This window comes from Canis lupus, chromosome 9, assembly GCF_048164855.1.
Source record: "Canis lupus baileyi chromosome 9, mCanLup2.hap1, whole genome shotgun sequence".
NCBI classification, from domain to species: domain Eukaryota; kingdom Metazoa; phylum Chordata; class Mammalia; order Carnivora; family Canidae; genus Canis; species Canis lupus.
In genome coordinates this window covers 28,423,535-28,449,980 of record NC_132846.1, presented here as the reverse complement: position 1 = coordinate 28,449,980, position 26,446 = coordinate 28,423,535, and the positions used below count along the sequence as shown (strand labels likewise).

General features: G+C 35.8%; 1 protein-coding gene across 4 annotated transcripts in view; it reads left to right on the top strand.

Annotated features, from left to right (window-relative positions):
• Positions 1-26,446, top strand: part of MAP4K5 (mitogen-activated protein kinase kinase kinase kinase 5) — a 109,560-nt gene that overhangs the window by 2,126 nt on the left and 80,988 nt on the right. For 3 of the 4 annotated variants that reach the window (XM_072838520.1, XM_072838521.1, XM_072838519.1), the window contains exon 3: positions 24,903-24,960. The exons of the other annotated variant lie outside the window; for it this stretch is intronic. In XM_072838520.1, coding sequence (XP_072694621.1) covers positions 24,903-24,960 — 58 coding nt within the window. The remainder of the gene's footprint in view (positions 1-24,902; positions 24,961-26,446) is intronic. 4 annotated transcript variants of the gene reach the window in all.

Below are 26,446 nucleotides of genomic sequence, written 5' to 3'. Positions count from 1 at the left end.
ATTAAAAGGAAAGAGATCGCTTCAGATTGGTTTATGCTTTTTGTTTTTTTCTATTTCAAGAGAAGCATTAATGTAACTCATATGGATATATTAAGGGAAATTTCCTTTGATTTTTGCAACAGCTTTCCTCATTAGATTTAATATGATATATATCTCATTATTCCAAGCAACGCTCCTGCATGTATAGCTTAAATGGTCTTCTGTCATATGGGTAATTTACCGTAGACTCTTCTGGGGTATGTCATTTTATTGCACAGATGGTAGAATGTAAAGAAAACATTGCCTTTCAGCTCCTTTTCTGCTTTTATTGTTCTATTAGTAATAATGATTCGAAGTAGTACATGACAATTCTAGCACTGTGTCATTTTACTGAGATGGACTGTGATGGGTAGGCTTTTTATTCATTAAAAGGACATTTGAGTCTTCTATGCTAGGCACTGTTACAGGAATGGGGTTTTGAACTGTGAGGAAAGTCCCAATTCTTGCCCTGTTGTGAATACCTTTGAATTCAAAGTGGATAAAAATAACAGAATCCTCTTTATGTAGAATTAGAGGTAATTAACTCTGCATTGTTTAGCCATGGATTAGCCCTTTTGTGGAATGCTCTTTAAAAAATTGAAATTCTTATTTTGTCTTCTCATTCCTACTTTTTAGTCATTTTCATCTTATGAGTCACTATGTATTAGATCAGTGCAATTCAGTTCATGTTAATGAAATAGTCTAAATTCCAGTTCTTACATATTTTTTCTTCCTACTACAAGAAAATTTAACATGTTTTCTTCACAAAAATTTCAAGATCACCTTTATTATTATTATTATTATAAATATAATGACTACAGCAATTCTCTGTAACAGGATTTATTCTTGCCAGGAAAAGCAAAGGGGGTACCTCCCTGCCTCATCTCTCTTCCGCATCTCTTAAAGAGAGGATCAATGACTGAATATTTATCATACATCATCTTCACCGCCCCTCCCCCCCATCTCCTTACTCACCACATTCATGCTTCCTCGCACTTACATATGTATACTGATTCCACTCCTGGCTAGTCTCTGATTCCTAAACATCCTCAATATCCTGGTTCCTTATCTTTTGTTTTCCTTTGTTCTAATTACCTGGAATCACCTCCCACCCCCCTTTCAAATGTTACCTCTCTTACCTGTCCTTGAAAACCTTCCTCACAAGCTCCTCCAGGAAGCCCCAGCTGTTCCTCTTATCTCTCCCTCTTCATCTATTACTCTTTACCATCTTCATTCTGTTCTAGCCACACTGGTCTGTTTTCTCTTCCTTAAACATAAGAAGCATCTTCCTACCTTTGGGTCTTTGTTCTTGCATTTTCCTCTGCTCAGAATGTTTTTGCTCAGACAGCCATGACTTGCTCCCTTCCCTTCTTTCTTTTACACTACATCTTTTTTTACTAATGTATTTTTTCTTTGCACTTAATCACCACATAACATAATCTTTATTTTTTTCTTGTTTATTATCTGTTTCAATCCACTAACATACTCCATGAGGACAGGAGTTTTTATCTGTTTTCACTCCTCCCACAGTACCTGGAATTATACCTGCCACAGAGTAAGTGCTTCTAAAAATTCGATAAATGAACGAATGAATAACTCTCAGTAATTCTGTCACCTAGTTGTCTTTTGACGTCACAACACTCAGCACTTAAGACTCTGTGTCTGTCTATAAAGTCTATTAAGATATCCAGCTATATATTTTTAGTACAAATTTTAATTATTTGAGTTCTTTAGGAAAAATATTTCTGGAAAACTATTTCATAGCATATCCATTTGCAGCTCTCTAAACCTTACAGAATTGTGTCAGTTTGTATTTATTCCTTTTTATATACCTAAAAATATGTAACAATCAGAATGTAGTGCTGAAGTTTTGAAACTCAGAGCAGTTAGAGTAATTTTGCTATCACTGTGTTTCTGATGAGCTGAAAATCCTTGGAAGCTTTAGAAGTATTTTCAGTCAGTGATACAAACTAGTAAAATAATAATAGTGAAGAATAATGAAGGTAAATTAGTTACATTCTAGTCAGGTATTATCTACTTTTCTAAATAAATGTTACAACTACAGCAACTATCTGGAGCAGGATTTTATTCTTGCAAGGAAAAGCAAGTATCTTATGAAGCAGGAGCTTTAAAAAACCAGCTTTGAGACTCTTTGTAACTTTTATATATGCTCTTCAAAAACATAGATTCCCCTCTCAATCTCCTGTCTTCCCTGAGAATCTCCAGTGGGGGAGAGCTTAATTTTAAGCTGCATATTCCCTGGTTGAACGTGTAAGAATTCTTTTAGATATATAGAGCAGGAAATGGTAGAGGGGAAAGAAACACAAAAGAGAAAAGAAATGTGGAAGTTGGATGACGGATTAAATTTCAGCTGAGCAAATTTTATTTGTGTTAATGTTAATATTTAAATCTGCCAACCGAAGAAGAAGTCTAGAGATTGAGAGTTTTCACTACCTTTGGTCCACAGAAGAACTAGACATGTCAGGTAATCTAGACAGTTATTGTATACGATATAGTTCGTAATTGTCCCAAGTCATTGGGGTGGTCTTTATAAAAATATTTGTATCAAAATTGTCCCCAACCTCCATTCAAGAGAAGATCTAGGAATTATTTTTTTAAGATTTTATTTATTTATTCATGAGAGACAGAGAGAGGGGCAGAGACATAGGCAGAGGGAGAAGCAGGCTCCCTGCAAGGAGCCTGATGCAGGACTCAATCCCAGAACCCCAGGATCCTGGCCTTTGCCAAAGGCAGATGCTCAATCACTGAACCACCCAGGCATCCCTAGGAATTTTTTAAACCTTTTGTGGGATATAAATTCAGAGAGGGCAAACCCATGTATTTTTTTCTAACTTGCATGCTTTTTCTGATTGATTACGTAGTATGACATGTTTAACTACAAGAAAGAAGGACTAGATGGCTCTTGTTCATCATTGTATGATAGCAGACAGATGCTCAAAAAGTATTTGTCAAATGATAATAGTTATAGAAAATTACCCAGACATAACACTGTTAATAATTCAGTATAGTTTATTTCAGATTTTTTTCCTAATGTTTTTAAACTGATACATTTCTAAGGATCACAATGTAGATCTTTTTTCTACTCAATTGGAACAGTTAGCATTTTTCTCTGGTCATTAAATATTCTTTGAAAATACCATTTTTAAAGGATCTGTTGAACAAACACTCATTTAATGAATGATTCTATTCATATTTGTTGTTTTCAATGAGAAAACTTTTTTGTGATCATAAATAATGTATACTTTGCAATGGAATATTACTCAGCCATTAGAAATGACAAATACCCACCATTTGCTTCAACGTGGATGGAACTGGATGGTATTATGCTGAGTGAAATAAGTCAATCAGAGAAGGACAAACATTATATGTTCTCATTCACTTGGGGAATATAAATAATAGTGAAAGATAATAGAAGGGAAGGGAGAAGAAATGGGTAGGAAATATCAGAAAGGGAGACAGAACATAAAGACTCCTAACTCTGGGAAACGAACTAGGGGTGGTGGAAGGGGAGGAGGGTGGGGGGTGGGGGTGAATGGGTGATGGGCACTGAGGTGGGCACTTGATGGGATGAGCACTGGGTGTTATTCTGTATGTTGGCAAATTGAACAGCAATAAAAAATAAATTTATTATTAAAAAATAATAAATAAAAATAAATAAATAAATAATGTATACTTTGTATAGAAATCTTTGTTATGTATTATGTAGTTTATCACTTCCATAGGTTCTTCTGGGTGCTGGGTGAACTGGGGTGAATCCCTTTTTTTTTTTTTTTTTAAGATTTTATTTATTTATTCATGATAGTCACACAGAGAGAGAGGCAGAGACATAGGCAGAGGGAGAAGCAGGCTCCATGCAGGGAGCCCGATGTGGGATTCGATCCCGGGTCTCCAGGATTGCGCCCTGGGCCAAAGGCAGGCGCCAAACCGCTGCGCCACCCAGGGATCCTGTGAATCCCTTTTTTATATACACCCTCCTTATCTCTCCCTTAAGCCAGAAGTCACAATTCTAAAATAACTTAAGGCATTTTGAAGCATATCCTAGGATCCCATCGTATAGATTCATTTATTCTGGATATACTTATTCAGTGCCAAGTGGATGTTAGGGGATGTGGATGGAGACACAAGAAAGTATACTATCAACAGAGGACATATAATTTAGTCAGGAAAACAGACATGTAAACAGTTATAATATTGAAAGTGCTGTTGTAGAAGTGAAGTCAAAGAAATACATAATTCTGTCTTTACTGGGAATAGGGGAAGGGAAGAGAAGAGAAAGAATTATAATGTGAACCAGGGAGGATTAATAGAGGAGGAGGCATTGACTGGATTGTAAAATAATATGGGGTAATTTTCAGGTGGACAAGATGGGAAAAATATTTCAGGCTATGGGAATAGTGGGTGCAAACACCTGACATCTTGAGAAACTATGATGAATTTTGAGGGATCTGCATTTGTAGATTTGGTGTGACCAAATATGGCAGAGATGTCATAGATGGAGAATACAGGCAATTTTCTGGCAGAAAAGGATAAGATAATGGATCTATATATCATGTCAAAGAATTTGGACTTCTATAAACTGAAGAAACACTAAAGAAGGGAATCTCTCATGGTGTAGAGGCTGGATTAGGTAAAGTTGCTAGAAGTGTAAAGACAAGTGATTGAATAATCCAAATGAGAGTTTGTGCAAGCCTAAATTTAGGCACTGGAACTGGAGATAAAAGGAAGAGATGGATTTGAATCCTATTTAGAAGATGATAAAAATGGGGTGCTTGGGTGACTCACTCAGTTAAGCATCTGGCTTCAGCTCAGGTCATGATCCCAGGACCCTGGGATTGAGCCTGACGTCCTGCTGTTTCTCTCAAATAAATAATAAAATGATAAAAAAAAAAAAGATGGTCAAAATTACCTGGTGATTAATGGGGGGAAACAAGTAATCAATAGCACTTAAAATTCTGACTTGGGTGGTGATACTGCTGCTATCAACAAAACTAGGAAATACTAAATATGTGGGTCTGGATCTTGTGTCTGGTTTTTAACATATGGCATTACATTGGTGGGTGTATCTAATAGGTGGTAGGAAATGTAGCTCTAGGCTTGAGAGATGAACTGGGGATAAAGATTTTAAGAGGTTATTTTTATCATCTCCTGCATCCATTCTTGCTCCCTTCTGCTCTGACTACAATTAGGAAAATATATTGATCTTCAAAAATTATAAATCTGAAGTTTTGTGTCATTCCTCTTTTATTCTCCATGTCCAAGGAATAAAGCCTTAGAATAATACACATTTTAAGGCCTTGCCTATCTTGACATTCTAACCATACTGAACTTTATTTAGTTCCTTATATGTACTCTACTCTCTGTCCTTCAGGTTTTTGTAGGTACTATTTCCTTTTCTTAGAATTCTCTTCCTCTTCTTTCTCAACTGTCTATCTTCTACTCTTTGGTTTTGGTGTTTGTTTTTTTAAGATCTGTTTATTTGAGAGAGAGAGCATACAAGCAGGGGAGGGGCAAAGAGGGAGGGAGAGAGAGAATCTTAAGCAGAATCCCCACTGAGTGCAGAGCCTGAAGAGGGGCTCAATCTCACCACCCTGAGATCATGACCTGAGCCGAAATCAAGTTGGCTCCTTAATTCAGCCACGCACACACCTGTGGGTTTGGTTTTAAACATTGCATTTTCAAGGAGGGCTTTTCTGTCCCTTAAATAAGGTCATATCTTTGTGCTGTATGATTTCTTACCCTAATACTCCTCATTTTCATAGATCATTGTTGCTGTCAGTCGTCATGCTGTATTCAAACTGCATGAGAACAGGGACCTTGTGTTTACCATTCAATTGGCTAGCCTAGCATAGTGCCTACCAGATAGTATGTGCTCAGTGAATATGTTTTGAAGGAGTGAGCAACATGACAGTCATACAAATAAGGAATCAAAAGGGTTCATTAGGAGCAAAAGATTCAACATCAGTAACCTCAGGGAAATGCAAATCAAAACCGAATAAAGTTTTACCTTACACACCGGTCAGAATGGCTGGTATCAAAAAGACCAAAAATACCAAGCATTGGCAAGGATGTAGAAAAAAAAGGAATCTTCTCACACTGTTGGTGAGAATGTAAATTGATTCAGCCACTGTATAAAAGAGTATGGAGGTTGCTCAAAAAATTAAAAATAGAAATGCCATATAATCGAGTAATTCCACTACTGGGTATTTACCCAAAGAAAACAAAAACACTAATTAAAAAAAATTATATGCATCCCTCTGTTTATTGCAGCATATACAGTAACCAGGATATGGAAGTATCCCAAGGGTCCATCAGTAGATGGATGGATAAAGAAGATGTGGTATAGATTTACACAATGGAATATTATGCAGCCATAAAAAGAATGAAATCTTGCCATTTGCAATGACATGGATGGACCTAGAGGGTATTATGCTAAGTGAAATAAATCAGAGAAAGACAAATACCATATGACCTCACTTATATGTGGAATCTGAAAAACAAAACAAATGAACGAACAAACAAAAAAAGCAGAAACAGAGCCACAAATCCCCAGAACAACTGGTGGTTGACAGCAGGGAGGGGTTAGGGGTAGGGGGTTGGGCAAAATGAATAAAGGGAAGTGGAAGGTACAGGCTTCTAGTTATGGAATGAATAAGTCGTAGTTATGAAAGGTAGAGCATGGGGAATATAGTCAGTGGTATTGTAATAGTGTTGCATGGTGACAGATAGTAGCTATACTTGTGAGCATGGCATAAAGTATGGAGTTGTTGTTCAGGTTGTATACCTGAAACTGATGTAACACTGTATAGCAGCTATACTTGAATTAAAAATAAAATGAATTTTTTAAAAGCAAAATTATTGAGGTGTAAATATAAATGGTAAGTAAAGAAGTAGAGGGAATGTAGACTCCTCCTTGAAGAATGTAGCTATGAAAGGAAAAAGAAATGAGACAGACATTTCTTCTACTGTTTCTTTTTCCCCATTGAGACTGATCACAGTTTTTCAGTTATTATTCTTCAGGATTGTTTTATCACCCAAGTGACCAAGAGTGTTGCTGAATTTTGAGAAGGAATTCAACAGGGAATGAAAACAAGACAAAGGATTTGAGAGGAATTGAAAATTTAGAAAGATAAAAGGCAAAAACTTAGGATGAGATTGTTAGGAATGTCGGGAATACTTTTAAAGCTTCCTTCCCTCCCTTTCTTCTACCCTCCCTCCTTTTTTCTCTCCCTCTTCCTTTCTAAAGTAGAGCCTCTATTGATTTCCAGCCCCAGTTGGTTCCCTACAAGTATGGTTATGATGAGGCACATTGATAAATGGGGAGCTGGGGTGGGGGACCAAGTGATGACAGGTTTGAAAGGGGTATTTAACATTCAACCAATATTTAGAGAGGACCTCTTCTGTGCCAGACACTATACTGGGGCCTTGGGATACATAGGTGAACAAAGTAGACAAAAATTCTTGCTCTCATGGAACTTATATTCTAGTAGGGAAGAGGGACAATAGACATAGTAAGTTGTGTATGTATGTGTTAGAAGGTGATTGAAGATATGGAAAGAAGGAAACGTTGAACAGGTTAAGGGGGATCAGGATTGCCAGGATGGGAGGGGGAGCAGGTTGGGGAATTATATGAGGATCATCAGGGTACGTCTCATTGAGAAGGTTAGATTTGAGCCGATATTTGAAGCAAATGAAGGACTTAGCTATGTGGCTGTCTCTGTAATCAGAAGTCTTAAATATCTCTTGATCTTACTGAATCACCTGACCCTATTACTACAGCTAAATTGTAAACTTTAAGGTCTGGAATTAGAACTCAGACATAGTCATTGCCATTGCCATCATCCCATCTTATTGGCTGGTACAAGAGTACATACAGATCATTGTGATTTTAATTAAATTAAGTTCAGCTGTTGAATGTGTTGCCCATTCCAATACCATTTTTTTAAGCATAATTTTGTAAATAAATATGTAGCTGCCTCTACTATGTGTCTCTCTACCAACATTCTCTAATATTTAAATACTAATAAATAGGCGTGCCAATGACCCCAAATATGAAGGTGATAGAAAATGGATGTATATGCTGTTTATTATTTCTCTGACATTTGATATCAAAGCATCACCTACTTTCTTTCTCTCTTTTTTGATAATAATACCATTTATCTGAATATACTGTCCTTCCTGTGCCCTGGTAGGCTGGCATAAAAGATTATTGGGTTTTCATGTTAGGGTGAGGGAGAGTGAATAACTTGCAAAAATAAATTAACAGCAAAAAATAAGGACCGTGTTTCAAAAATCTTAGTTAAATTACATGTTTTATTAAGCTAGTGGGTATCTTATTAAAAGTTATTTATTAGATGTTATGTTAAGCATTATGTAAGGTTACTATGAAAATAAAGTGTGCTATTACAATGAAGTGTACTGTTACAGATGTTTACTATTTTATAAATCATCTGGTTAAATCTTATTTAGTGTTTGTTTTTCTTACTGTGCAGAAGTTGCCTGTTTTATGACTGCCTAAAAAAAGAACATGATTCTGATGTTAGATATGAAGCTCTGGACCATGTCTGAAGACAAATTATTTAAAAACTCTTTTTCTATCTTCATAGAAATGTTGTGAAAACTATAAAAGAAGTCCTTAAAATACTTTCATCTTGGTGAAGATAGACATAAAACAGTGCCATCACTGGTGCAGTTGTATAAATCCTAGTTCCAGAATTGACTTGTGGATATAGCCTTCAGTTTAGGTTTATAATACATTTAAGTGTTTTTGTTAGTTTGTATTACATTTATCATTTTAACTATAACCATCATTTCCAGTGTTTCTGATAAAAACAAATGGGTTAGATTGTGAATTGACTTAGATTTCTTATTCTGCTTTTGCTTTCAAAATTTGTTTCACTTCTTAACTTTAAATTGTGGTTTCAGACCAAATATACAGGAAGAGAAATATGAAGTTTATTAACAAGTGATAAGTTGCATTTTCAGAGCTTTGTTGAGAACTAGTCCAAGTTCTATTAATTGGAGCAGGCACTTCCACTTGGCCGTACTGGACTGTTTGTACGTTTGAGTGTTATTAGAAGGCTGTTTCTCTTCAGTTATGTGAAGTACTATTTAAAAATGTTACTGTGAGGGGCAAGATGAAATTAGGTCGAATGTATCTCTATTTCTGTTAAATGTCATCTCCCACTGAGATTTTGAGAAGATGAATTGGGAAGCCAGGCAGATAGCCTGACCTATCCTTGGAGGGGTTTGAGCTCATGAATCATACTGGCCTCCACCTTCCAACATTTTTACGAAAATAAAGTCCGATTAAAATGACTAAAAGTGACTAATGTTTGTTTAGCTCTTTCATAACCGGTATGTTATTTGTTTCTTACAATAATCCTATAAAGTAGCGACAGGTATATTATCATCTCTGGTTTACCCAAGAAAAAACTTTGTTTTTCCTGGATCTTACTGTGAGTACATGGTACTATGGGGATTTGGATCCAGATTTTCTGATCCTATAGTTTCTGTTCTTTCCACTATACTCAGCTGCCTGGGGGATATAGCTTTAAAATCATTGGGACACAGCCCTTAACACATTGCTTATTACATAATAAACTTTATACAAATTATGGTCAGGTGAAACTTGGTGTCCTCACGCCTCTGCTGAGAGATGAAGGATTTTTTGGATGGATTGGAACACGCTTATATGCTTCAGTTCTCGGCACCAATTTTAAGAGGCTCTTTTTTCTGGTTACCCCTTCTGGTCATTATTCTTACCCTCATATTTTCCTAATCGGAACCCAGGGTTGATTTGCCGTTACTGTGGGGATGACTCAGCTCATGTCACACTACGAGGTAAATAGCTAAAAAGATAATCTATCCTTTATCTTGATTGTTGGGACACTTCTATTGTGCTCTCTCCTGCCCTCGTTTTGTCTGAACTTTAGATGTATGCTTATTGTTACCCAGATTAACTGAGTCCCATAGACTGTATTGTGTAATGCTATTATAAATTAAAATAAAATACTAATTATTTCAGGCAGATATCATTAACTAGTTACTTCTCTGTGCTTCTATTTAAGGTAAATAGGACTGTCTGAGAAGGATGTGACTTTTAGCATTGTCTTGTGAACCAGTGTATTACTTCACACATGCACCTCCTTTTTAAGGGGCACTGTGCCTTCTTTCCCTCTTCTTCTCTTTTTTCCCTCTTCTTTTTTTAAAGATTTATTTATTTATTTTTAAAGATTTTATTTATTTATTCATGAGAAACAGAGAAAGAGAGAGGCAGAGACATAGGCAGAGGGAGAAGCAGGCTCCATGCAAGGAGCCCGATGCGGGACTCGATCCTGGAACTCCTGGATCATGCCCTGAGCAAAAGGCAGACACTCAACCACTAGAGCCACCCAGACGTCCCTGTTTATGTTTTTATTAAAGAGCATGCATATGTGTACGTGCAGTGGGACAGGGGCAGAGGGAGAGAGAGAATCTCAAGCAGAGTTCCTGCTAAGGGTGGAGCTTGTCATGGGGCTTGATCCCAGGACACTAAGATCATGACCTAAGTTGAAATCAAGACTCAGCCGCTCAACCAACTGAGCCACTTGGGCACCCTACACTTTTACATTTTAAGCTTTTCAGTTACTAATTGTATCAGATGATGGAGATACTTGGGTCTCTTACCAGTTTTTTCCAGAAGTAATTTCCTATTATTTCTGCAGTAGCATAGATCCATGAGTAGGACTTGTCTTCCTGTTTTGCCTTTCTCTTCCTGGCCTAGGCATAAATAGCCTTCTTTCTTACCTTTTATTTTTAAAATACATTTTATGTAATAATGTGTTCATTTTAGGAAACTATGATATAGGAACAAATGAAAAATTACCAGTATCTTCTTTGCTAAAAGATAAACATTGCTATTTATATCTTTGTAGACTTTTAAAAGATAATATTAAGGGCAGTCCTGGTGGCTCAGTGGTTTAGCGCTGCCTTTGGCCCAGCACGTGATCCTGGAGACCCGGGATTGAGTCCCATATTGGGCTCCCTGCATGGATCCTGCTTCTCCCTCTGCTGTGTTTCTGCCTCTCTCTGTCTCTGTCTCTTGAATAAATAAATAAAATATTTAAAAAGTAAAGAAATAAAAGATTATATTAAGGGTTTGTACATAAGTTATATGTATAAGCACATATGTAGTATACAATATATAATGTATATATTTGAATGCAGTATATATATATAAATGAATTTAACAGTGTATCACAACTTTTTATGTTAGTAAATATACACATTTTATATTTGTGTATTATTTCCTTGTATAATTGTACAATTTAAAAAATGTTTTTCTTATATATGTTTCACTTAGAAACTTCATTGTACAATTTTTAATCCATTATTGTTGAACAAGTAGATTGACTCCAGGATTTCCTTATTATAAGCAGTGCTGTGATCAGCATCCTTGAACAAATCCTTAACACAAAAACAAAACTGTTTCTTTTCTTTTTTTAAAATTTTTAAAAATTATTTATTTATTCATGAGAGACACAGAGAGAGAGAGGCAGAGACACAGGCAGAGGGAGAAGCAGGCCCCATACAGGGAGCCCGACGTGGGACTCGATCCTGGGACTACAGGATTACCCCTGGGCTGAAGGCAGACGCTCAACCGCTAGGCCAACCAGGCATCTCAAGAAAACTGTTTCTTAAGTAAATTTCTAGAATTAAATTTTCTAAGCTTTTTGAAGTTTTAGTAAATTTTAACCAGTTATTCCTCAAAAATGTTGCACCCAACCACAATGATTCCCTCTTTTAATCTTAAATCCTTTCTTCCTTTTTCTTTGCCATTAGGACATCCAGATAACTAATTCAATTTAAGTAATCTTCTGGATGGAACCCTCCTTTTAATAAAATCAATCTGTTCTAAGAAAAGGTTAGGAAAATGTTTTTCACAGACAAGTAAGTGTCCTAACAGGCTGAAGTTTTAGTGTGTCTTGAGATGTAAGTCATGTGGACAGATTTAGAGTAACCCTAACAGGAAGGCCTCAGGCTCTGAATATGTCTGCCTGGGAATATGTCTTCAGGGAAATGCTGCCATGCCGTCTCTTTCTATAATAGCAAGATCCCTCGTCTAGACCTGTATAACTGTGTGGAAGGCAGCTTGGAAATACTCCACAAAAATTAAGGAATTTGTGAGTTGGCAGGTACCTCTCATACAGTGCAAAAATCCCAAGCCCTATCCTTGACAAATGGTCATTTAACTTATTTAAACAGTAAGGACATACTATGTTTAGAAGCAGTCAGTTCCTTTTTAGGTACTGTCTATAATCTGTCCCATTGAAACTCAAACAGGGCAGATACATCTTTGTAATTCTTTGCTCTCACTTCAGCAATATTACCCTGATATCTAAAGTATCTGATGTATAAGAGGTGCTCAATGAAAAAAAAAAAAGTTAAAATAATGAGTGACTAATCTTTATTTTAAATTTTCATATGGAGGTTATACTATAATGACTCCACCCTTATTATATTTTGTTCCCATAAATTTGATAGTTTTATTGGAAATAATTTCCTTGAAATTCATATAATAATTTATGTAGTATATAATATGTCTAGTGTTTATAACCTCCCTTTTTCCTAAAAGAATTTATAGAGAAATAAGATAAAGTGCTTTACTTTGCTCTTGTTGGAGGGTAAAGTATTCCATTCTGTTTCAAATATAACACCTTCAACATTTATTTTTAAATTTTAAAATTATCATAACTTTATAAAAATTCAAAAGAATCTCCTTTAATGCCATGAATCTAATGTTATAACTGCTGTCATTTTTGTTGGACATCAGACTTTGAGCACTTAAAGTACATAGTAACCAAAATGGTGAGAAGAGTCTGGAAACTATGTGGCATTTTATTTTATTTTTTTCATTTTTAAAAATTTATTTATTCATTCATGAAAGACAGAGAGAGAGAGAGGCAAAGAGAGAGAGAGAGGCAGAGATACAGGCATAGGGAGAAGCAGGCTCCATGCCAGGAGCCTGATGTGGGACTCAGTGTTTGGTCTCCAGGTTCATACCCTGGGCCAAAGGCAGGTGCTAAACCCCTGAGCCACCCTGGGATCCCCTCTATGTGGCATTTTAAAGGGATTCGGTGTTTGTAGTTAGAAGGGAGCTTTTATACATATATTTATTTTAAAGATTTTATTTATTTATTTATTTATTTATTTATTTATTTATTTATTTATTTGAGAGAGAGAGCTTGCAAGTGGGGGCGGGGAATAGAGTAGGAGGGAGAGGGACAAGTAGACTCACCCAGCATAGAGCCTGATGCAGAGCTTGATCCCAGGACCCTGAAATCATGACCTGAGCCAAAACCAATAGTCTGATGCTTAACTGACTGAGCCACCCAAGTACCTCAGCTTTTATATATTTTCTCTGAGCAGGGTTAAAATTAGAGTCTAGCCCCTGACTGCTATAGGGATTATAATAAATACTTATTAAATAAATTGATAAATTTAGATACCTGAAATTTGTCACAGTAGGAAGAATATTCTAAATCAGTATTATCTCACAGTCCAAAACTGGTACCACTGGAGAAATTATAGGAAAGTGGATTTTACTTGTCATAAAAAGCCTTTATACAAGTAAAGTTATCCTAAAAATGAATGTATTAGATTGACTAAATTACTGCCTCAAAGTAGAAGAGAATTTTTTAAAGTTTTTATTTAAATTCAGTTTGCCAGCATATGAGAATTGTTTTTTGGAATGAAGTTGAATTGGGTGATTCCCAAAAGTTTCTCCAAACTGGGCTTCTAATAGAACAGAACTCTAACAGAACAGTAGTTTTTGTTTTAGTTTTGTCTATTTTCACTATTCCTTAAATGTGGGTGATTTTTTAGCATTCTATTCTTAACTTTCTTTTCCTTCTTATTCTCCATATTCTTCCTAAGTAATCTCATCTACCTGACTTGGATTTAGTAATGTTGATGATGTCCAAATCTGCCTCCAATCCAGAATATCTCTTGAGCTTCAGGAGCTACCTATTAAGTGGCTTATAGGATATCACCAGGTGGTTTTCCATCGGAACCTAAAATTTAAATATGTTCAAATCCGAACCATTCATCTATGCCCTTTCACTACCTTCCTGTCTCACCACATAAGATTCTTTGTCGTTGTAGTGAATGGGACCGCACTGTCCACTTAGCTGTGCAGTGCAAAACTAGAGGTTATGCTTAGCTTGCTGTTTCTTTGCATTTCCTATTAAATTGCTTACCAGTTTCTAATGGAGACAAGCTTGAACTAGAGTATAACAGAGGAGGTAAAGGAAAGTGAATGGATTTGATTTATATTTTTAAGCCATCAGGATTTGCTGATATATCAGATGTAAAGAATGTGAAGGAAAGAAATGAAGAATGCCTCTGGGTTTGAGTTTAAGCAACTGAATGGATGCAATTAATTTTATTTAGATTGGGAAGATATGGGAATGAATGGGTTTATGGAGCAGGGATAATCAAGTGTCCTGTGTTAGACATTTTTTATATGTGTATTTTTTTATTGGAGTTTGATTTGCCAACATGTAGTATAACACCCAGTATTTATCCCATCAAGTGCCCCCCTCAGTGCCCATCATCCAGTCACCCCACTCCCCCACCCACCTCCCCTTCCACTACCCCTTCCTTGTTTGTTTCCCAGAGTTAGCAGTCTCTCATGTTTTGTTTTCCTCTCGGATTTTTCCCACTCGTTTTCTCTCCTTTCCTCTATAATTCCTTTCACTATTTTTTATATTCCCTGTATGAGTGAAACCATATAATGATTGTCCTTCTCCAATTAACTTGCTTCACTCAGCATAATATCCTCCAGTTCCATCCACGTTGAAGCAAATGGTGGGTATTTGTCGTTTCTAATGGCTGAGTAATATTCCATTGTATACATAAGCCACATCTTCTTTATCCATTCATCTTTCGATGGATACCGAGGCTCCTTCCACAGTTTGGCTACTGTGGACATTGCTGCTATAAACATTGTGATGCAAGTGTCTTGGCTTTTCACTGCATCTGTATCTTTGGGGTAAATCCCCCGCAGTGCAATTGCTGGGTCGTAGGGTAGCTCTATTTTTAATATTTTGAGGAACCTCCACACAGTTTTCCAGAGTGGCTATTCCAGTTCACATTCCCACCAACAGTGCAAGAAGGTTCCCCTTTCTCCACATCCTCTCCAACATTTGTTGTTTCCTATCTTGTTAATTTTTACCATTCTCACTGGTGTGAGGTGGTATCTCATTTTGGTTTTGATTTGTAGTTCCCTGGTGGCAAGTGATACGGAGCTGTGTTAGACATTTTAAGTTTGAGATGCCTGTCAGGTTTCCATAGATTTAGGAATCTGGAGCTGAGTAAGGAGAGATTTGTCCTGGAGAAGGTTATTAAAGCCATAGGATTACATAGGAGAATGTTAGATAAAGAAAAACTGAAATTCTGTCCTCATTCAGAATAGGTAAGAAAAGGGAATAACAAAAAGGCTGAGGCACTATTAAAGGTTTGAAGAGAGAGGAGTAAAATAGTTCTTATAAAGAGTGGAAAATCAAACCTAGTGGAGAAGTTGTAATTTGAAATTTGTGTTGTGATTTCAAAATAAGACCAGTGAACATTATTTTGTAATTTGTTTATAGTAGCATTTAGCTAGCTATTCAATACTGGTATGGAATGAGTGGATAATTGGGTTTATCAAATCAGGATTTTGCCCAGCTAGTGTGATACAGGGGAAAATGGGAAAGAAGTTAAGGATATTTGTAAGAGAGTGACTGTAAATGGAGTGATGGACCATGAAACCCTGAAAGTAAAGAGAATGTGAGGAATTGAGATGTAATTGGTGGCTGTAGGGGAATGCTTTGACAAAAATGGAAGGACTAGGGGCACCTGGGTGGCTCAGTGGTTGAGTGTCTGCCTTTGGCTCAGGTCAAGATCCCGGGGACCTGGGATTGAGTCCTGCATCAGGCTCCCTATGCCTCTGCCTCTCTCTGTGTCTCTGATGAATAAATAAATAAAACCTTAAAAAAAAAAAAGGATTTTCAGTTTCCTAGTGAACTGAAAGGATAGGTCATTATCAGGAAATACAGTGTTTACTCTTTTTTTTTTTAAGATTTTATTTATTCATGAGAGACACAGAGAGAGAGAGAGAGGCAGAGACATAGGCAGAGGGAGAAGCAAGCTCCATGCAGGGAGCTCGACGTGGGACTTGACGTGGGACTTGACGTGAGACTCGATGTGGGACTCGATGTGGGACTCGATCCCAGGTCTCCAGGATCAGGCCCTGGGCTGAAGGCGGCGCTAAACCGCTGAGCCACCCAGGCTGCCCAGGAAATACAGTGTTTAAAGACAGGATTTAGATAGGAGGTCAAAGAATGAAAAGTGAGGAAGTAGATCTGGAAGATGAAGTCTCTAAGACTTCTCTTGTAGGCAGGAGAAGGGGTGAAGAGAAAGACTGTGAGCAAGGGGCTATAAAATCTGAATGAACAAGGGAGGGTGACCAAGTTAGTAGATGGTAGCTACAGCAGTGGGTGATACAGTCTGTCTTGAGCTTCAGAGGAATCTCATGTCTCATCATTACCTTCTTTACACTCTTAGGTTCCCTTAACATGAGATAATTTTATTTCTTTGAGATGCCCATGTTTTCTGCTATCTGGACACCGTTGCCTGGAATTCTGCCATAGTGATACTATCACTACCACTACCACTATGCTCCTCCCACAACCCCAGAGTCTCTCATCAAGTCTCAGTTTAGGTTTACTTTCTCTTGGAAGCTTTAACTGGGCTCAGAACCCTTCTGTGTTGTCTTATATCACCTTTGAGGACTTTGTCATGCTGTATGGTATTTACTGTTTGCTTCTCTCTCTCTTCAGCTGATGAAAGCCTTAGAAGATAGGAACTTTTTTGTTTCATTAAATCTCCAGTATCAACAACAGAACCTGGCACATAGTCAGTAATATTTGTTCAATGAATAAACCAGTCAAAAACAGTGTTCCATAAAGATTCAGGTATAGAGGTTTTATAGCCTATGACATAATTGACTGTTTACTTTTTTGTGTGCATGAACCAGTACTTTGTATTCTTCAAACCTTACAGATACTGTGTTGCTGCTTTTGTATTGTAGTTCATATTCTTAAATCTGGGTTGCATAACCCTGACCCTGAGAAATTCTCACCCTGCCACTAGAGGTAGCTTGTTAAATACAGAGATGTCTTGATTTTCTATTATGTTAAAGAGTATTGTTGGAGGAAGGGGGCATATGTAAAACTGGTGCCCCCAGTTGGCTTTACAGAAAAGTTTTGTGACCCTAAAAATATGCTGGAAGGAAGCTAATTGGAGATAGGATGAAGGGCCTAATATGAAAAACAATGAAGTTGTGAATAAAGAAAGACTGACCTCACTTACCTTCATGATGACTGTTTTGGTTGCCATAGTTTTTAGATGACTGTCATTAGTTACCAGTTTAATTTTTTGACTTAGTTTTAAGAAGTTCCCTTGTAACTTCATGGCAACAGGAGTGTAATGTTCATTAAGTCTTATCTTCCTACTATTTCTTAAAAACTTGTAGGTGTAAAATGTGTAGATACAAGACCTTTCCTTTAATTATTTTTAGTCACCTTAAAAATTTCACAGCACATAAAGAAGCTCATGGTTGAGAAAACTGACAGCTGCATGATATTGTTGAAATAGAAATGGCTTAATCAGGATGATCAGCATCTTTTTTTTTAACCTTTGCACAAGTGGAAATCTAAGGATAACTTTTTTGTTGTTTTAAAGATTTTATTCATTTATTTGAGAGAGGGAGAGCACAAATGGTAGGAAGGGGCAGAGGGAGAGAGAGACAAGCAGACTCCACACTGAGCAGGGAGTCCGACACAGGGCTTGATCCCAGGACTCAGATCATGACCTGAGCCGAAGCAGATGCTTCACTGACTGAGCCACCCAGGCATCCCTAAGGGTAACTTTTTACTGTAAGTTTAAAAATTCAACACCCATTGGATAGTTAGAGTCAAAAGACTGCTCTAGAAATGTAATTGGTTAAAGGGAAATGCTTTAGCAATGAGAATAGAAACTTAATTTAACTGAAAAGGCTCTTTAATGGATTTTATTGTGACATTGATCCTGTTTATTATTTATCTTTTCTAACCTATTAATTTCAATTCCTATTCAATAAGAGTTAAATAAGACATAAGCTGGGCACCTGGGTGGCTCAGTCAGTTATGATCTTAGAGTTCTGGGATGGAGTCTTGTGCCAGGCTCTAGGCTCAGTGTGGAGTCTGCTTCTCCCTCTCCCCCTGCCCCCTGCTTTGCTTGTGTATGTGCATTGTCTCTCTTTCTCTCTCTCAAATAAATAAAATCTTTAAACAAAAATAAGAGATGAGTTATAGTAACATTTTATTAGAGTTCTGGGTGTTTAGTATACTTTAAGTCTGAATAGTAAATACTGATAACCTACTAAAATAACTGGAATCAAGTATTTTTGGATCCTTTTTGTAGAGAGGTGCTGTGGTACTTCCATTAGTTCCTTTTAACATAATGCAGGATCTTCAAATTCTGTGTGTTAAAAACAAAAATGCTTGAGAATATCAGACCAAACTTGTTGGAGGGAATAGTTAGGGTTCAAAAGCCAGTATTATGTATGACTCTTCTGGATTATAGTGTGAAATTATATGTTAAATCTCTGAAAGATCTCTTTAGTAAATTGAATCTGTAAAGTCTCTGTTTAGATCTTTTTTTTCTGAAAGCCTCTTTTGCCTTTTATTATAAAAGAGCCTGGTACTGCTTTCTGTTTTTAAAATCCAGCTGGAAAATTACAGAGTACGAAAATTTGCCCATCGGTTCTTCATTTGGAGAGAACAGAAGTATGTCTTCAAAATGGAGACTGACATTTAAGTATCCTCTCAGTGGGAGTTTTAGCTTACATTATTTTCTTTACTTTTTACTTCTGTTACTAAATATATTTTGGCTTCTGCCTGGTATAGCTGAATGTTAAAATATCATCTTTATTTTATATGGTTCTGTAATTGTTGTTCATATCCTCCAATTAGCTGTTTCTTTCTGAACCCCTCAGAATCTCTAAAAAACAAGAAACAAACAAAAAACCCCAAAGTGTCCTTGGCCCTGTGTCTTTATTTTGGTTCTACTAAATTCAAACAACGTATTTGTGTTGAAAATTGACTCCAGAGTGTGAAAATATTTGTATATTAAAAAAATAGTTTTATATATATTCCTTTAGAAATAATCAGTAGACTTAATTTTTAGTACAGTTTTAGATTTACAGAATAATTGAGCAGATAGTATGTAGAGTTACATTCATCTACTCCTATCCACCCATGTACCCACAATTTCCCCTTTTATTAACATCTTGCATCAGTGTAGTACATTTATCACAATTATTGAACCAATATTGATATAGTATTACTATAGTCCATACTTTACATTAAGATTCATTTGTTGTATGGGTTTTGACAGGTACATAATGATGTTTATTTCATCACTACAGTTTCACCACCCTAAAAACCCCCTATGCTTTATGTATTCATCACTCTTCACCCAAACCCTTGGCAATAGTTGTTCTTTGTACTGTTTGTAATAGAGTTTTACCACTTCCAGAATGTCATGTAGTTGGAATCATATGGTATTAGACTGGCGTCTTTCTCTTAGTGCAGTATGCATTTAAAGTTCTTATCTTTTCATGGCTTGATGGCTCATTTTTCTTAATCACTAAATAATAGTCCACTGTATGGAAGGAAGTACCACAATTTGTTTATCATTACCTATTGAAAGACATCTTGATTGTTTCTAGTTTTGGTGATTATGAATAATGCCTACTATAAACATTCTTGTATAAGTTTTTGTGTGGACATAAGTTTTTAACTTAATTGGGTGGATCATATGGTAAGACTATGCAGAGACTTAGACTCTAAGCTAAGTAAGCTTAGACTAAGTAAGACTAAGCTAAGCAGCTTTGTAAGAAACTCTCAAACTGTCAGTATGTTCTTAAGAATCATCCTAATTGGGGTGTCTGGGTGGCTCAGTCAGTTGAGCCATTAACTCTTTGAGTCAGGTCATGATCTCAGTGTTGTGAGATCTGCTTGGGATTCTCTCTCTCTCTCTCTGCCTCTCTTCCCCACTTAATCTCTTTCTCTTTCTCTCTAAAATAAGTAAATTTTTTAAAAAAGAATCAGCCTAATTAAAAATCTGGAAGGATATATTCTAAACAATTTACAGTACTTACTCAGGGGGATGAAATGGGGGAGAGGGACTGTCATTTTATAATATTTGAATCTTTTAGAACAAAATATTTTGTAATGATTTTTTACAAATAAAATTTTTCTCTAAAATTCTTAATTTTAATGCACAGTAATAAAAATTGTAAGTGAAGGGCATCTGGGTGGCTTGGTTGGCTAAAGTGTCCGACTCTTGGTTTCAGCTCAGGTCATGATTTCATGGGTCATAAGATTGAGCCCACATCAGGTTCCATGCTCAGCTGAGAGTCTGCTTGAAGGTTCTCTCCTTCTGCCCCTCCACGCACTGGTTCATACCCTCTCTTACTTCTTCTGTCTCAAATAAGTAAATCCTTAAAAAAATTGAAACCAAATTAACATGAATAAACAAAGACTGTTTAAAGCAGTATATTATTAGTGTCATAGCACTTCCTAGTTGTGGAGAATTTTAATATTCTTATTTTTTAAGTAAAGAGAACAAATACCTTACTACAATCATAATTGTCCAACAAATTTATAGAGCATCTACCTGTGGCATAGTTCTTCATAGAATCCTGTCTATAGCTAAAAAGAGAACACACTTCATGCAGCCTTGAGATGTCAAGCAAAACTTCCTGGAGTCCATAATATCTAAATTTCATTCTGAAGGAGAAATCTGAAATAACTAGGCTAATTTGGAGGGGAGAAAGGCAGGGGAAGGAGAAGGTACCAGAATGAGGACAGTGCTTTCAAACTAGAGACCAAGACATTTGCTTCTGGTTAATCGGATTTAAAAACCAGAATTAATTGTTTCATACTCTCAGAGAAGCATATTAGATTTTTTTTCATGCTGTTGGTACTCATTTGATAATCTGTAATTGGGAAGTATGGGCTCATATTTTCTTTTGGTTTCTAGTGACTAGCAGAGTGTATTGCCCTAACACCTGTTTTGCTTTGAAAACTGAAGTAATGGATACCCTGAAGTTATTTTGTTGCTGGAGATGTGTCAGCATCTATCACTGTCAAAAGAGTTAAATACTGCATTCTTTATCTGAATTTTAGAACCTTGAATGGTTCAACTGTCACTGTTTGTGAGTGTACATACATGTTACTTGTGGCATCTATGTCTCTTACACTTAAATCTTTCTTCCCAGTATATAAACTTCTACTATATATCCACAGGTGCTTTTTGTTTTCTATGGGATTCCAGGGATATTTTAAAAATTATTGTTTAGAGAAATACAGAAAGAGGGAAAAACCAGGAAATGTATCAACATGTAGGGATGAAAATGAATTATGTTGGCTAGATTATACTGCAGGAGCCTTAAAAGAAGAATAAGTTGAATCTTGTCAGCTGATATTTTTCCCAATCCTATAAGATAGATTTTAAACATTTTGGAAGGCTACTGATTTTTATTTGGTAACTTTTTCCAGATTATTTAAATAATAATATTTTCCTTGGATCAAATTCAACTCTCAAATTTAAGATCTTAAATATGTAAGAGTTCACAACCTCTTACATTGAAAATCACCATAGGAAATAATTTAATGTAAAATATGATTAGTACATTATTTTCAACAGAAGTCATCCCTCAAGTTTATTAGATATTATGAAATTAATACTTTTCTCTGGTATCAGTTGCATTTTAAAAAGGAAAACAGAATTCTCATCTATTGAAAGGAGCGGTGAAACCTTGACAACAGGATATAGTTACTGGGTTCTAACTCCTTCTCTTTCCCCTGGCCAGTAAAATAGCCTAGAGCCAGTCCCCTAACTTGACTGAGCTAAGTCTTTGTGTTTAAATAAACAGAATTAAGTAATGAATGTAAGAGTTCCTTCAAACTATAAAGCAATTATAAATATAATTTACATCATTATTATGGAATTTGTCTTCTAATACACATTTTATAACCCACTGAACAAGATTCCCAAGAGGTCAGTTATTACTACTTATAACTTCTGGCCATGTTTTCTGTACCAGAATCTCACTGGCATGTGAAATGTTGAGTAGTGGACAGCCTAAATTTGTGTGCACATAATTTTCTATAACCCATGGAAGAACTGAGATACTGAAAGATCTTAGGAATTGGGACAAGACCTAAAGCTAATAGACAATTCTCTTCTCTAAGGGCAAGAAAGAGGAGAGGGTAGTTGTGTGAGGCTTTTGGCTGACCTGTTCCTGTGTCTCTAAATATGTTTGCATTGGGTGAGGGATAATTATATGGGGGGAGTTAAAATGTCTGTTTTCTCTTCCCAGACCCCTCCTTACCCTAATTTACTATAATAGATGAGAAAAATGTGAACTTATCACAACATAGCATATTTGAGACTTCTGTAGAAAATCATTTTTTTCTTCTTCCTGTTTTGACTTTCCTTCTGTATCCCTCTCCCCTATTCTTTTCTTCACCTTCTATATGTCATTTCTAAAAGTATTCTTTGAAGGCTGTTTTCCCTACCTTCTTGGTCATCCTTCTATTCTTTTCCCTTTTTTCCTCTTTCCTCTTGTAACATTACTTATTTAATCCAGCAAATTGGTGTGATTTTACTTTTCTGTTTTATCATATGTTATATTTTATGCCAAGTATGAAAGTTTACATTTGAATCTAATATAGTAAATGAAATACATTGTTATTAAATTTCATTCCACATATGGAATGCCACTGAATGCAGTGAAAATGAGCACTCATAGTAGCAGTGACAACATAACAGTACAGTGCTTTTAGACTGTTTTGGTAGTATGTATTGATGGCCTTAAATGTTTATATGCATGCCCTTAGACCTAGTTAATTTCAAACCCTAGAATCCATTTGAAAGAAATAATCTTAAATAATGAAAAGACTGTATGTAACATTCTTAATCTCTAACAATAAGGGAGAATAATTATATGGACTATTCTGTAGCCATTTAAAATTATATATAACATGGAGAAGGTACATAATTTTAAAAACAATTAAAAATTGGACCTACAAGAGAACTGAGCAAATGTAGATTTCATATCCAAGGTTGATGAGAGTATAAATTCACATAGTTTTGTTGAAGGGCACTATGGCAATACATCCACTTAAAATCCACATACCTTTGACTTAACAATTATACTTGTAGGTTGCCTTACTGATAAATTCTGATATGTGCCAAAATATTTGCAGTTATAATCATTGCAGCACTAATTATAAAAAGTCTCTCCACGGGTGCCTGGGTGATGCACTTTAAGTGATCAACTCTTGGTTTCTGCTTAGGTTGTGATCTCATGGATCATGGGTTCCAGCCCCACCTTGCATTCCCAGCTCGGGGGAGTTTGCTTTAAGATTCTCTCCCTCTGTCCCTTCCTCTACTTGTGTGTGTGTGCACATGCTCTCTCAAATAAATCTTTTTTAAAAAAAAAAAAACAGTCTGTCCATGATTTTTGATTAAGTAGTGAATAGTTTTTTCTAGAAATTTATCTGTAGGAAATAAGGCTGTGGATAGAAATAAAGCTAAGATATATTTATCCCTCTGTTTATTACTACAGAATAATTTAAAACCCTCCTTCAACAATGCCAGATTAGTGAAATACAATCTATCTCCCATTAATAGAAAATTGTGCAGCATTATAGATTACATTGTGGAAGAGTATGATGGCATCATCTTCTACAGTATACATATCTACACAGGGCAAAAAGGGAAACACATGCTCTATTAACTTTTTTCCTCTGGGTAGTAAAATACAGATAATGTGTTTTTCTAAATTTTTCCTTAATTATCTATTATTTATAAAATAATAATATATAAATTTTATATTTTTAAAAAGATTTTATTTATTTATTCATGAGAGACACAGAGAGAGAAAGAAGCAGAGACACAGGCAGAGGGAGAAGCAGTCTCCATGCAAGGAGCCCGATGAGGGACTTAATCCTGGGATTCCAGGATCATGTCTTGGGCCAAAGGCGGCGCTAAACCTCTGGTCTGCCGGCGCTAAACCACCCGGGCTGCCCTAAAATTTATTTTTTATTAAACCATGAGTATTTTTTTAAGATTATTTATTTATTCATGAGAAACACAGAGAGAGAGGCAGAGACATAGGCAGAGGAAGAAGCAGTATCCTGTGGGGAGTCTGATACAAGACTTGATCCTAGAACCCAAGGATCATGACCTGAGCCAAAGGCAGACACTCAGTCACTGAGCCACCCAGGTGCCGCTCCATGAGTATTTTTTTAATTAAGGACAATATTAATTCTAAGGGCACCTGGCTGGCTCAAGGTTAAACATCTGTCTTTGGCTCAGGTCATGATCTCAGGGTCCTGGCATTGAGCCCCAGTTAAGGCTCCCTGCTAGATAGGGAGCCCTCTCCCTCTGCCCCTCCCTCTGCTTGTGCTCCCTCACTTTTTCTCTTTCAAATAAATAAAATCTTTAAAAATATATTAATTCTAGTATAGAGAAAACACTTAGTGGAAGTATAACAAAAATTGTAAATAATAGCTATTTTTGAGTGGCAGAACTAAAGGTAACTGTGTGTATATGTATCTTTTCTATATTTTTCTTTAATGAGAAAATGAATATATTCATTTTGTTGGAAATAAAGGGTTTGCTTTTTAGTTCTGTTCAAAGCATGGTTAATAAGCAACTAATTAACTTAGTGCCAAATAAGTTTTATATAATTAACAAACTTAAAAACATTTTTATTTTCATTTTAGGCTAGAAATATTCATACAGGAGAGTTGGCTGCAGTAAAAATTATCAAATTGGAGCCTGGTATGTATTAAAACTCTCAAGATAATTTTTGAATACTTTTCTTGTGTAGTTCATAAATATAGGACTTAACAAGCACATTCCATATTTTTGTCCTTATTTCCCTTCTTCCAAAAAGAAGTCTTTGTTGTCAGGGCAGTAGAATATCCAATATGGTTATAATTAAGTTCCATTGGAGGTTGTTAGTTAGAGATGAGTTTGGTGTGATAGTTTTGTTGCTAAATAAAACTTGAAATGTGCATGTTCGGAAATTGGAAGACTTAAAGTTACTTAAGTAATTTTCCTTTAAGGTTGCAGTGAAATATTTGAACTTCAATTTTAGCTTTTATGAATATTTAATTAGGAAAGTATTTATGGATGGGGCAAGATATTTGAGAATATTTGAGATAATGGTATTTTATATGCTTGCTATAACTTAGCTGGTTGATTTAAATTTAATAACTCTGGTCTTAGCCTAATGCTTTTTTTTTTTTCCTTGACACTTCTGTGTATCAGAAAGCTGTTTTAAAATAGCCGGCTCAGTCAGTAGTAGAGCACACAACTCTTGATCCTCAGGGTTGTGAGTTTGAGCCTCCTGTTGGGCATAGAGATTACTTTAAAAAAAAACAAAAACAAAAACAAAAACAAAACAAAACCATACTGAGTAATTTGCTTTGGGTAAAACCTGTAACAATTTTGTTGTTTTGGTAACCTGAAAGATTCTGAGAGCAATAGTAGCTTTTTTCCTCCAGTTTTTTTATTGTGGTAAAATACATATAACAGAAAATTTACCATCAAAACCATTTTTAAGCATACAGTTCAGTGGTACAAAATACATTGATAATGTTGTGCTAACATCACCACCATCTATCTTCAGGACACTGTCTTAAAAACTTAAACTTTATACCCATTGTATAGTAACTCCCATTCCAGTCTATTTTTTAGTCCCTAGCAACCACCATTTAATTTTTTGTCTCTGATTTTCACTATTCTGGGTATCTCATTTAAGTGAAAGCATACAGTATTTGTCTTTTTGTGACTGGCTTGCTTATTTCACTTAGCATAATGTCCCGTCCTCAAGGCTCATCCAGTTGTCACATACATCTGAATTTCTTAACTTTTCAAGACTAAATAACATTGCGTTGAATGCATAGATCACATTTTACTTATCCGTTCATATGTTGATGGACACTTGGGTTGCTTTCACATTTTTGCTATTGTGAATAATATTGCTATATGAGCATGAGCACATAAATATTTCTTCCAAACCTTTTATTCTTTTGAGTAATTGCTAGAGGTAATTTGATTTTTTTTATTTTTTTTATTTTTTTTTTATTTTTTTTGGTAATTTGATTTTTAAGTTTTTGAGAGACCACCGTACTGTTTTCTGCATTGGCTGTACAATTTTGCATTCCTACCAGCAGTATTCAAGTGTTCAATTTCTTTACATTTGTACAAATACTAGTTATTTTTATGTTTTGTTTTGTTTTAGCAACCATCCTAATGGATA